This window comes from Jaculus jaculus, chromosome 21 (genome assembly GCF_020740685.1).
Source record: "Jaculus jaculus isolate mJacJac1 chromosome 21, mJacJac1.mat.Y.cur, whole genome shotgun sequence".
In the NCBI taxonomy this organism is placed as follows: Eukaryota; Metazoa; Chordata; class Mammalia; order Rodentia; family Dipodidae; genus Jaculus; species Jaculus jaculus.
This window is the reverse complement of record NC_059122.1, coordinates 8,416,401-8,428,585: the sequence shown is the minus strand read 5'-3', so window position 1 is coordinate 8,428,585 and position 12,185 is coordinate 8,416,401. Positions and strand designations below refer to the sequence as shown.

The 12,185-nt window shown below is 49.6% G+C and overlaps 1 protein-coding gene across 1 annotated transcript in view; it reads left to right on the top strand.

Annotated features, from left to right (window-relative positions):
• The first annotated feature begins 4,390 nt into the window (after positions 1 to 4,390).
• The window catches only part of Plpp3 (phospholipid phosphatase 3), a 109,761-nt gene continuing 101,966 nt past the window's right edge, over positions 4,391 to 12,185 (top strand). The window contains exon 1 of the mRNA XM_045139278.1: positions 4,391 to 4,838. Within this exon, the coding sequence (XP_044995213.1) occupies positions 4,679 to 4,838 (160 nt within the window). The 5' untranslated portion in view covers positions 4,391 to 4,678. The remainder of the gene's footprint in view (positions 4,839 to 12,185) is intronic.

Below are 12,185 nucleotides of genomic sequence, written 5' to 3'. Positions count from 1 at the left end.
AGAGACAGGCACAGAGAGAAAGACAGATAGAGGGAGAGAGAGAGAATGGGCGCGCCGGGGCTTCCAGCCTCTGCAAATGAACTCCAGACGCGTGCGCCCCCTTGTGCATCTGGCTAACGTGGGACCTGGGGAACCGAGCCTCGAACCGAGGTCCTTAGGCTTCACAGGCAAGCGCTTAACCGCTAAGCCATCTCTCCAGCCCGATGTTTTGTTTTTTTGAGGCACGGTCACATTCTAAGCCTAACCCTGCAGCTCACTTGGTATCCCGGGCTGGCCTTGAACTCCTGATGCTCCTCCTACCTCAGCCTCCTGAATGCTGGGATTGTACCTGTGAAATCACCACATCATCGCCTTTTGTTAGTTTTTATAGGATGCGTTGAGTGAGAGAGATGCCATTTTAATGTGTGAGTTTTGATAAGCTATGTTTACCAGCCTTAATTACTTAATTACATCGCTATGACCCAGTTCTGAACTATCAAGTCTATCTCACAGAATTTTATTTGCTGGTAAGGTTGCTCAACTTTCAGGTTTAAAGCCAAAGAGGAGGAGGAATAAAGTAGGTGGTGGTGGTGGTGGGGAAATAAATGGTAAAGCCAAGAATCTTTCGTATTTATCTGTCTGGTTAAGCTGGCTTATCTCTGATGATCTAACCCTTCTCAAGACTGACCATGGCCATATATTTGATGATTCATTTGAGTCAATTTTAATGAACATTTGAGGTATTCTGTTCCCTTGAGAGTTATCCAAATATAATCCTGTTTGCATAGTGCTACATGCATGATTTAGTTATGAAAAATAGCCTGCAAATCCTCGTAAATGAAAGTAGAAAACTCTTCCTTTTAAGCATCCGTTTCTTATCCCTTTAATCTGCTTTTTGGAATCTTAATAAGTTGTTGAGTGTAATCCAGAGAACCTTAAAGTGAAAGAGGCTCCTGGAATTTAGTGCAGCGCAGGTCACAGCCAACAGTCTCCCTCAGTAATTCTTAAAGAAACTCACAATGACAGCGGAGTCATGATGCCATTGAACAATGGAGAAAGGCTGGTTCTTCAAGGTACATCGATTCTTTCACACAAGGCATCTTCCAGCTAGGGGAAAAACAGGCAAGAAATGCAGAGAGCCGTGACTGAAACTCAACTCAGGTACTGTTTGTAGGCCTGGGGATTTTGCTGTTTCTTGAAGGGCAAAAGTTGGCCCACTGTGCAGATTTCTGTGAACTAAGACAGGATGCTAGGCAAAACCTCGGGTGCTCTTGGTGCCGAAGGAGAGAGCGAAGACCAGAGAGGGCGACAGTCTGAAAAAGCTTGCCTTGGCAAACTTACATTAGAATCCCAAGGGCCCGGTTTGGTGACCACAAATTTCAAGAATGATCATAACTATGAAGCAAGTAAAAGACACTGGACCACCCCCTGACTTCCATTTTAGGATGCCATTTATTATGAACTTGGCTGAAAATGGTCTACAAGACCTGTTTTCTTAGATACGTGGGCTTCCTCCCCCCCCCCACCCCGGTGATGGTTGATTGTTTGTGGTCAGCCCCAAAACACTTGCTGTTACCCCATTTCCAAGTTGAGCTGAATTCAGCGGACCCCAACCTTTGAGCTGCCATGAAACTGTAAATATTTTTTAATTCATTTTTTATTTATTTATTTGAGAGTGACAGAGAGAGAGAGGGAAAGAGACAGATAGAGACAGAATGGGCACGCCAGGGCCTCCAGCCACTTCAAATGAACTCCAGACGCGTGTGCCCCCTGGTGCATCTGGCTAACGTGGGTCCTGGGGAATCAAGCCTCGAACCCGGGTCCTTAGGCTTCACAGGCAAGCGCTTAACTGCTAAGCCATCTCTCCAGCCCACTGTTTTCTTTTTTTAATTGTTTTTTCAAGATAGGGTCTCACTCTAGCCCAGGCTGACCTGGAATTCACCATGGAGTCTCAGGGTGGCCTTGAACTCACAGTGATCCTGATACCTCTGCCTCCCAAGGGCTGGGATTAAAGGTGTGTGCCACCAGTTGCTTTTTTATTTTTTAAAGCTCTCTTTCAAATGTCTTATTTACTTATTTGAGAGTGGGGTGTAGATAGAGAGGGAGAGAATGGGCATGCCAGGGACCCCAGCCAGTGCAGATGAACTCCAGACACACGTATCACGTTGTGCATACAGCTTAGGTGGGTCCTGGGGAATCGAACCTGTGTCCTTAGGCTTCACAGGCAAGTGCCTTAATGGCTAAGCCGTCTCTCCAGCCCCAAGACTGATAACTTCATATGGCCAACTGACTAGCTCTTGCTACCTATCAGACCAAAGATAAAGATAAACTCTGTGCAGGAATCAAGAAAGCACCCAGAGAGGAAGTGAAAGTTCACAAAACACCAAGGGTGGAATGGTGTCCGGGTCGGAGAAGGAAGATGTGCATTACGGGAGAGGTGAGAAAGGTAGGAACGTTCAAGGAAGGACCAGTGGTTTGTTGATGGCTGGACATTGTTAGAGGTTGTGGAATCCTCTCACAAGGAGCGTAGGTGACCCATATGGCGTATATCATCACAGAGCTTCACCCATGGCCCTTGAGAATCAGAGACCTTTGGAAGCAATGGACAGTGCGTATTGTGCGGTCAGCCAGGCACAGCGGAGATGTAGGGGAGGTGTGCCAGGGGATGCCCACTCCCATCAGCTAACTCACAGTAATATGCTGGCATTCAAAGGAGAACCTTAGACAGCTTGAAAATGTAGCCCAAGAGCTCTCTTGCTGCTGCTGGTCCAGGGTGGTACAGATCCTCAGGCCAGCTGGACCCTCAGGGCGCTGGCAAGGTGGGAGAAATGCTTACAATCCTCAGTGTGAGTGTGGGGAAACAGAGGCACAGAGAAACAGTCCGCATTCCAGGGTGGGGATGTGGCTCACAGTGCTGAACACACACTCGATGCGGCACAGGGACGGGGCCTGGGTGTTAAGATATAAAGAAAAAGAAAGGAAGGAAGGAAAGAAAGGAGGGAGGAAGGAAAAGAGGAAGGCAGGGAGGAAGGAAGGGAGAAATACTTAGCAGCTAAGGCGTTTGCCTGCAAAACCAAAGGACCCAGTTTCGATTCCCCGGGACCCATTTAAGGCAGATGCACAAGGTGGAGCATGTGCCTGGAATTCGTTAGCAGACACTGGAGGCCCTGGTGCGCCCATTCTCTCTGTCTCTCTGCCTCTTTCTCTCCCTGTCTGTCGCTGTCAAATAAATAAATAAAAAATATTTTAAAAATAAATAAATAAAAATAAACAAAAAAATTATAAAGAGAGAAGGAAAGAAAGTGAAAGAGAAAGAAACAAGAAGGGAGGGAGGAAGGAAGGAAACAAGAAGAGCCATCTTTCCTTGAAAATTGTAAAGATAATACAATTCAGGCTGGAGAGATGTCTTAGTGGTTAAGGCACTTGCCTGAGAAACCTAAGAACCCAGGTTCGATTCCCCAGAACCCACATAAGCCAGCTGCGCATGCACCTGGAGCTCCTTTGCTGTGGCATGCTCTTTTTTTTTTTTTTTTAAAAAAAAGACAATACAATTCACATAAAAATTAAAACTTGGGGGGGGGGCGGGGGAGACTGAAACTTGCAAATAAATTTTAAAACAATGTTCCGGGCGTGGTGGCGCACGCCTTTCATCCCAAAACTCGAAAGGCAGAAGGAAGGGTCGTTGTGAGTTCAAGGCCACCCTGAGGCTATAGAGTGAATTCCAGGTCAGCCTGGGCTAGGACGAGACCTTACCTCCAAAAACAAAAACAGCAACAGAAAAAACAAAACAAAACAAAACAAAACACCCAAGAAAAGGTAGTTTGGCTGTACGTCCCTAACTTTCTTTTTCTTGCCTTATGTAAACCTACAAGAAAAAAAAAAAAAATATATATATATATATTTATGTATGTATAATTTTTTTTTCTCCTTTTGGGACAATGGACCATTCCGAACGCTAGGGGCTCCCTGAGTCTTCTGGTTTGAGAGTTAACTTTTTCCTTTTAGGACTTTTTTTTTTTTTTTTTTTTTGGAAAGGGGAGGGTTGGGCCAATGTGGCCTTCATTATCCCTACGTTTGAGGCCAGCTCCAGGAAGGGGCAGTGCCTCCGGAGCGGGAGGGTGGGGGTGGACGGGTGTGGGTGGGTGTCCCCTGTTGGGTTGGGGAGGGGAGCCCAGCCCTGGAGGTCCCCCTCCTCTCTCCCCCAGTCCCTCCCTCCCTCCCGCCCCCCCCCCCACAATCACCCCACCTCTTGCACTTTAAAAGGAGCTTGGTGGAAGGGCAGCGCTCGCGCAGGCGCGGCGGGCGGAGGCGGGGACCGGGCCCGGGGCTTCGGCGCTGCCCCGAGGAGGAGCTGCGGGGCCCGCGCCGCTCCATTCATTAGCCGGCGGCCGAGCGGAGCGCACGGGCGGAGCGCGCCGGGGCGGGGAGGGCGCGCACGGCCATCCGCGCTTGGGTTTGCGCTGGGCTTCATTTTCATTTCATTTCATTTATTATTATTATTATTTTTTGGACTCTCCTTGCCTCGCTTGGACTTGTGCAAACTTTTGGAGGTTTGCTCGGGGGAGGAGGAAAAAGAAGAGGAAAGAAAGAAAGAAAGAAAGAAAATCCCCCCGTAGGGCACGCGGGGAGCCACGGCGGGGGGTGGTGGTGTGCGACGCCCTCCCCAACCTCCCACCGTCCCGGGATTGCGGCCGGAGCCATGCAGAGCTACAAGTACGACAAGGCGATCGTGCCGGAGAGCAAGAACGGAGGAGGAGGAGGAGGAGGAGGAGGAGGCCCGGCGCTCAGCAACAGCCCGCGCAAGAGCGGCAGCAAGCGGGCGCTGCTCATCTGCCTCGATCTCTTCTGCCTCTTCATGGGTGAGCTCCGCCTGCGCACCCCGGTACCCGCACCCCGCACCCCAACCCTCCATACACCCCCCTCCCCCGGGCCTCCGAGCGCGCGCGGGCCCTGCGTCCGTCCATCCATCTGTCCAGCCATCCGTCCATCCATCCATCCCCCACCACCACATCCACAGCAGCTCCGGGGCGTCCCCCGGGGGCAAAGTCAAGTTTGGCTGTGCGCTCCCGGGGCGGAGACCCTCGGCGGCCAGGGGGGCGGGGTGGGGGTGGGGGGGGCGCGCGACCCCCCACCCCTCCACCCGGGGCTCCGTGCAGCTTGTCAACTCGGCGTCCAGGCCGCGTGGATCGCCGGGGGCCGGTGTGTGGGAGGCGGTTGGGGCTCATCCTCCCCCCCTACCCACCCCACGAGCTGCCCCCTCGGCCAGGGCGGTTTGTAAACATCCAGCCCTTTGCACCGCCGCCGAGCTCCCTGCCTGGCTGCCCCGGAGAGGGTCTGTGTGTGTGTGTGGGGGGGGGTGGTTGCTGCTAGCTGCTGGCCCTGTCAGTTGGAACTCTGCTGGATGTCCCCAGAGCTGCAATAATGCTGTCCTCAGCCTGGCTCTGGCGACTCAAGTCACTCGTGGCTCTGCCGGATGTCCCCCACAGCTGCAACAGACCTGGTCCCCAGCCTGGCTCTGGTAGCCCAGTCGCTTGGGGCTCTACTGGATGTCCCCAGAGCTGTCCCCAGCTTAGCCCTGGTGGCCCGGTCACTCGTGGCTCTGCTGGATGTCCCCAGAGCTGTCCCCAGCTTAGCCCTGGTGGCCCGGTCACTCGTGGCTCTGCCTGATGTCCCCCACAGCTGCAACAGAGCTGGTCCCCAGCCTGAATCTGGTGGCCCAGTTGCTTGGGGCTCTACTGGATGTCCCCAGAGCTGTCCCCAGCCTAGCCCTGGCGGCCCTGTCACTTGTGGCTCTGTTAGATGTCCCCAGAGCTGCAATAATGCTGTCCCCAGCCTAGCCTCGGCGGCCTTATCACTCGGGTGTGGGGGGGTCTCTGCTAGATGTCCCCACAGGTGCAACAGAGCTGTCCCCAGCCTGGCTCTGGTGGCCCGGTCCCTCGTGGCTTTGCGGCGCTGGGACAGGGCTACCCCGAGTTTGGACCTGCCGGCCTTGTCCCTTGTGGCCCTGCCGGACGTCCCTGGGGAGGGACAGTGCAATTCAGGCCTGGCCCTGTGCTCCAAAGCAGGCATTACTTGCTGAGTGCCTACTGTGTGCAGGCGGCAGTGGGCTCCCTCCCTGGTTCAGTGCCCTGCTTCCCTACGAGCCCCTCTCCCCCCCACTGGGAGAGGGAGCCCCCTGGACGGCTGGTTTAATTGCACACTGGCGAAGTGGAGGTGCCCAGGCGGTCAGTGTCTGCTCTGCAGAGCAGCTGGAAGCTGGAGGGAGCTGGACTGGGAGGGAGGATTTATCACTGAACTGGGCGGGAAGAGGGAGAAGTTATTGCCGAATATCCATCGTCTTTCTTAGGCTTGAAGTCAGCGTGGGGTTGTATGTGTGTGTGTGCGCGTGTGCGTAAGTGCGTGTGTTAAGCAACTCTTGGTGTGATGGAAAGGCCACGGAACTTGTCACCAGCACACTGCCGCTCTGCCACTTGCCATTTGACTACCCTCCACCGCCCCTTCTCTCCCCGCCTCCCCCTCTCTTTGGCCTCAGTTTCCACTTCATTTCAGTGAGTGGATTCGAGTAGAGGCTGGGCAAGGCCAGCCCATTAAGGACTCGGATTTGGTCCAGGAGCTGTTCTGCCAACTCCGCTAACTGAAGAAACATCTGTGTTCCCAGCTCAGTCCCCCGAAAATAGAACTCCTGCACGGAAACTTAAGTCCCCTTTGAAAGGGAGCTGGCGGTGCAGATCCTGCAGGCCGGGGGGGAGCTTCCTAGGGCTTGGGGGGAGGGGGTTCAGAGTGCTCTTTTCGTTAGTGTCCTTAGTGAACACTGGTCACTTGTCCTTGCCCAACTGTCCACAGAAGGTTTTGAGACCCAGTGAGTTTCTTTGAGTTTAGAATTAAGAATAACTGTCTTGAGAGAGAGGGAGAGAGCTGAAGCCAAAATTATGCTCTGTGCCGTCCAGGTGGGTCTCCATCCCCAGCTCTCAATATTGATTCAACATTCAGAAGCTCTTGTCACTGTGTGTGTGTGTGTTGGGGGGGGGAGGCTCCTTCCTGGTGGCAGCCTGCTTATTTATGGTTTTCATCTTTGGTGTTTCGAGGTAGGGTCTCGCTCTAGCCCAGGCTGACCTGGAATTCACTGTGTAGTCTCAGGGTGGCCTCGAACTCGCGGCGATCCTCCTACCTCTGCCTCCCGAGTGCTAGGATCAAAGGCGTGTGCCACCACGCCCGGCTCAAGCTGTTGAAGTTTTAAGACCCTCCTAGGTCCTGGGGGAGGAGGGGAGCCCAAGGACACGCTGAGGGGTTGGAAAGTGTGTGTGTTGTAAACTTAGCCTGGATTTCCCAGTGTTGGAGGGTCGTAGCCTCTGTGAGCAGATCAGCTTTGTGTCCGCTGCCTGGGCCGGATAGCCCCCCCGCACCCCCACCTCCTCCTTGGTCATTAGGAAGCAGAGCAGGACCATGCCCGTCAGCCCTTGTCCAGTTGCATAGCTATCCTTCCACTCACAATTGGGGTTTCACATGCAAATCCAACAACTGCTGCTTCCTCACCAAAGGAAGAGAAGTGTGAAGGGATTTGCAAAACATAAAAAAAAAAAAAAAGGAAAAAAAGACCTGTCAGCTGTAGTCCAGGCGGGGCCATAGACACCCAACGTGTCTTGGTGTGTGTTCACGGTGGAAGGGGTGTGTGCATGTGTGCGCGTGCGTGTGTGCACGTGCGCATGTCCTTTGTTGGTGCCAAGGCTAAAATCCTAAACTAATTTCTTGTGTTTGTTCACTGTCTTACTTGTGGACAAATGATTTTGTTTACCTCAAAAATGCAACCACTTAGTAAGACCACCTACTTTTATGCTAAGAGGCACGTAGCTACCTTTTGCAAGGGCACCGTGTCCTGTAGTTTAAAGGAATGGTGTATTGGGCTGGAGAGATGGCTTAGCTGTTAAGATGTTTGCTTGTGAAGCCTAAGGACCCAGGTTCGACTCTCCAGGACCCACGTTAGCCAGATGCACAAGGGGGCGCACGCGTCTGGAGTTCGTTTGCAGTGGCTGGAGGCCCTGGCATGCCCATTCTCTCTCAGAAACAAATAAATAAGTGAAATAATAATAACAATAATGGTATCAGTCATTTTAGTGATTTGGGTTTCCCCCAAGCGCAAACCAAATTACCACTGATTAAGTGCCCCTAACATTTATAATAAGAAAAACAATTTGTGAGATGAACAGATATCTTGAGGTACATTACAGAACCCTGTTTGGCTTCCAAAACAAAAAAAAAGAATTAGTAACGCGACATGTGATTTTAATATTCTACACACTATAGTCCTGAAAAAAAAAAAGTTGTTTCTGCTTGGTTCACTTTTTGCCTAAGACTGTCAGTATGATTTAATTTTTATATAGTTTATTGATCATATGGTCTGCATTACCAGGTACTAATATATTAAGGAGAGAGACAGTTCTCTGTTTATTCTCCCAGAGGAATATCTACCAAGCTTCATGTCCTCCTGTCTGGAAAAAACTGAAAACTGGTGTGCTCTGAAAGTGTTATGTAAGTGGAAATATGCAAGTACTTTAGTTTGCTTCACATCCCCTTCTGGAATGTTAAATTCTGAGTGAAAAAAAAAAGTTCACTCTTGTCTGAAGGCCAAAAGATTCTGGGCTAAGGAAACCTGGCGGAGCGTACCTCCCGTGAAATAGCTATCTGCCAGCTGATGGCTATTAAATGTAATCACGAGTCTGTGCATGGTAGTGTTTATGAAATTCATTCTGTTTTCATTTCAATTAAGTACCAACTATCACCCGAGATTTGCGCGGCACTCCCATGGGAGCCATAGACAAGCTTTCCTAGCGTTGTCCTGAAGCTCCGTGAATCTTCCTTTCAAGATCTAAATCGATGAATATAGTTTCTCACTGCTACCCCAATGAAGCCGTGTCCATCTACTGGACCAGAAGACCAGGTTTCCAAGGAGCGAAGAGAGGATTCCCACTGATGTCAAGTTGCGTTCCTCCTTCATTCCCAGTTTAAGCAGGAGTGGAGTCCATTTGCCCACGCGGAGAATCCCGACGTTCGGATTCTTGTTGGGAAATCCTCAAGTTTAGTTTGCAGGAAGCCCTTTACCTGTTCACGTTCCCAGTGATTCCTTTGCTCAGAAAGCAGGAAGGATAAGGTTCTAACCCTTCTCTAGTCAGCAGTGTAGAGTGTAAGTGATTGGCAGCCACATACATTGTTTAATCTGGTTGCTAATGTTGGCAGTCTACTTGCAATTAAACAGTTGAGGCAGAAATTTCAGAACTGGCTCCACGTATGGGATACACCAAGGGTCATCATGTATGACTATTGTACTGTTTAGTTATGAGAAGGAGGCAGAATGTAGGGGCTGGAGAGATGGCTTAGCGGTTAAGGCGCTTGCCTGCAAAGCCAAAGGATCCAGGTTCGACTCCCCAGGACCCACGTTAGCCAGATGCACAAGGGGGGTGGGGTGCACACCTCTGGAGTTCATTTGCAGTGGCTGGAGGCCTTGGCACGCCCATTCTTTCTCTCTCTCTCTCTGTACCTGTCTATGTCTGTATCTCTCTCTCAAATAAATAAATGAAGAATAAAATATTTTAAGAAGGAGGCAGTGTGTGTAGGCAAGAGAAAAGGGACACTTGGCTGGTCAGTGCCACAGTCCGGTTGCATGTTTGTTGGTTTTTCTCTGGACTTCAGTCTTTTCCATGTGCAAAAAGGTTGGCTGAATGGGGTTGTGTTTAAAAATTGCAGGCCACCGTCTAACTTGTTGCGACCAAGTACACACACACAGAGAGAGAGAGAGAGAGAGAGAGAGAGAGAGAGAGAGGAAGGACACATTTGCTGGTTATCAACCTCAGGCCTTCACGCTGCTGAGCTCTTCACAGGGTTATTTCCTCTGAGCTGGGAGGAATGAGTTCTGCTCATGTCCTGACCTGCTGTTACCGTGTGGTTTGAGGCAAATTCACTTGACCCTTCTTGGCTCAGATTTACTGCTGCAGCGATGGAGAGGGACTGGTGGCTGACCTGACAATTTTGAGTCTTTATTGCTAGCTGATAATTATGACGTAGGAACTTAGTCATTGCTTTCCTGAGACTGTGAAGCATTATTATATTGTCACCAAAGAAATAATGGTGAAAACTAACCCAAGCCGCTGTCCATTCTGGAAGGAAGATAAGCATTGGTTGTTTTTTTTAATATTTTATTTTTATTCATTTATTTATCTGACAATGTAAGAGGAAGAGAGTGTGAGAGAGTGGGTGCACCAGCCTCTCCAAAGAACTCAAGATGCACGTGCCACCTTGTGCATCTGGCTTATGTGGGTCCTGGGGAATTGAACCTGGGTCCTTTGGCTTTAGAGGCAAACGCCTTAACTGCTAAGCCATCCCTCCAACCCAAGCATTTTTTTTTTTAATTAAAATTAATCTAGTATGCTGAGGAACTGGCTAGATTTCTTTCCCTCTGGTCAGCTGTGTCCTTTGACCTGCTTCCTGAAATGCATTGTAATCAAAAGATAGCAAGTAAGCAGACTCCACAGTGGCTTCCTCTAGCTTCTTGCCCAGTTATTATGCTCATTAGATGTATTTTTAAAGGATTAGGCCATTTAATTTTGCTTATTTTTATTTATTTGAGAGCGACAGAGAGAGAGGGGGAGGGAGGGGGAGAAAGAGAGAGAGAGAGAGAGAGAGAGAATGGGTGCACCAGGGCTTCCAGCTGCTGCAAACGAACTCCAGATGTGTGCTCCCCCTTGTGCATCTGGCTAACGTGGTTCGTGGGCAATCAAGCCTCGAACCGGGGTCCTTAGGCTTCACAGGCAAGTGCTTAACTGAACTGTAGACCATATTAATCGGCCGTTGAAAGCCCAGCCTGCGAGGGTTGCCATATATATCAGGCATTTAGTAGGTAAGCTCTGCTCACTTTTCTTTCTCTCTTTTTTTTCCCTTTCCAATTTTATTTGTTTGAGAGAAAGGGAGAGAGCGAGAGAGAATGTGTGCACCAAGGCCTTCAGCAGCTGCAGACAAACATGCGCCACCTTGTGCATCTGGCTTAACATGGGTCATGGGGAATTGAACCTGGGTCTTTTGGCTTTGGCAGACTAGTGCCTTAACCACTAAGCCATCTCTCCAGCCCTCTGCTGGCTTTTCTAAGATAGTGGAAAGACCTCTTGTTTCCCCATAGCCCGAAGTTGCTCAGTTTTTGGTTTTTTTTTTTCATTAGCTGTATTCTTTTTCTTCCTTGACATTTTCTTGAGGAATATACCTTGGAGGTAGCTGCTTGGGTGGGAGATGATTAAAGCCAGAGTTAGGTAGCCCTTGTGACTTTTAGCCCTTTGGAGAGTCTGTCGATTTTAGATTCTCTCTTTAACCTTTCCAGTGCAGTTGTCTAGGCTGCCAAGCCCAGTTGATCACAGCATGATGTTAATGAGACTATAATCAAAGATTTCTTCCTTAACGCGGGCAGTTAGTTCTATTGACAGAAAACCCTACCCGTGTGCAGGTCCATGCTGCACATTACTCGAAGGGTAATCTTTAATTTGGGGAGTGCCTATTATGTTAATATTTTATAAACTCGCCCATGAGAAAACCATCTGTGCGGTATGCATTTTAATTTCCCTCTGGCATTCAGATTACATATGCTTTGGTCAGGGCCTGGGGATCTGTGTTTATTTAAAAAACAACAACAACAAAAAAAGCCCTTTGGCTATTGGGCCCATTTTAGAATTGGTATATTGTGTAACTGTTGATGTTTTAACAAATTTTTGTTTGTGCGCGAAGGTTCCAGCATCTTCTACATGGTGAGGTTAGATGTGCTTTGGATTGTTTGTGGCCAACACGTCTAGGGTTTTTTTGTTTTTGAGATGTCGTAGTTTGTGCACAGGTGAAAGAACAGGAGCGAACCACAGCTTTGAATAAATCTAAGTTAACATGGCAAAGCATTGTGAGACAGTACAGGCTTGCCTGCCTTTGGCATTCATGGTGATATATTAAGCTGTGACCCATAAGTGTGACTTGGACAAAAAAAAGTCACTTAACTTTTGCAGGGCCTTGGTCTCCACATCTGTGAAACCAGCGAACCAGTAATAGCCTTGTGTTCCGAAGCTGAGATGAGACCATGAATCTGAATAGCTTGGAAGGTTCTTTGTCATGGGGTGGGACTGTCCTTGTTCTTAACTGTAGTATTTTCAGATCCCTGAAGGGTTCTATGAAGGTCTCTTTTTCTC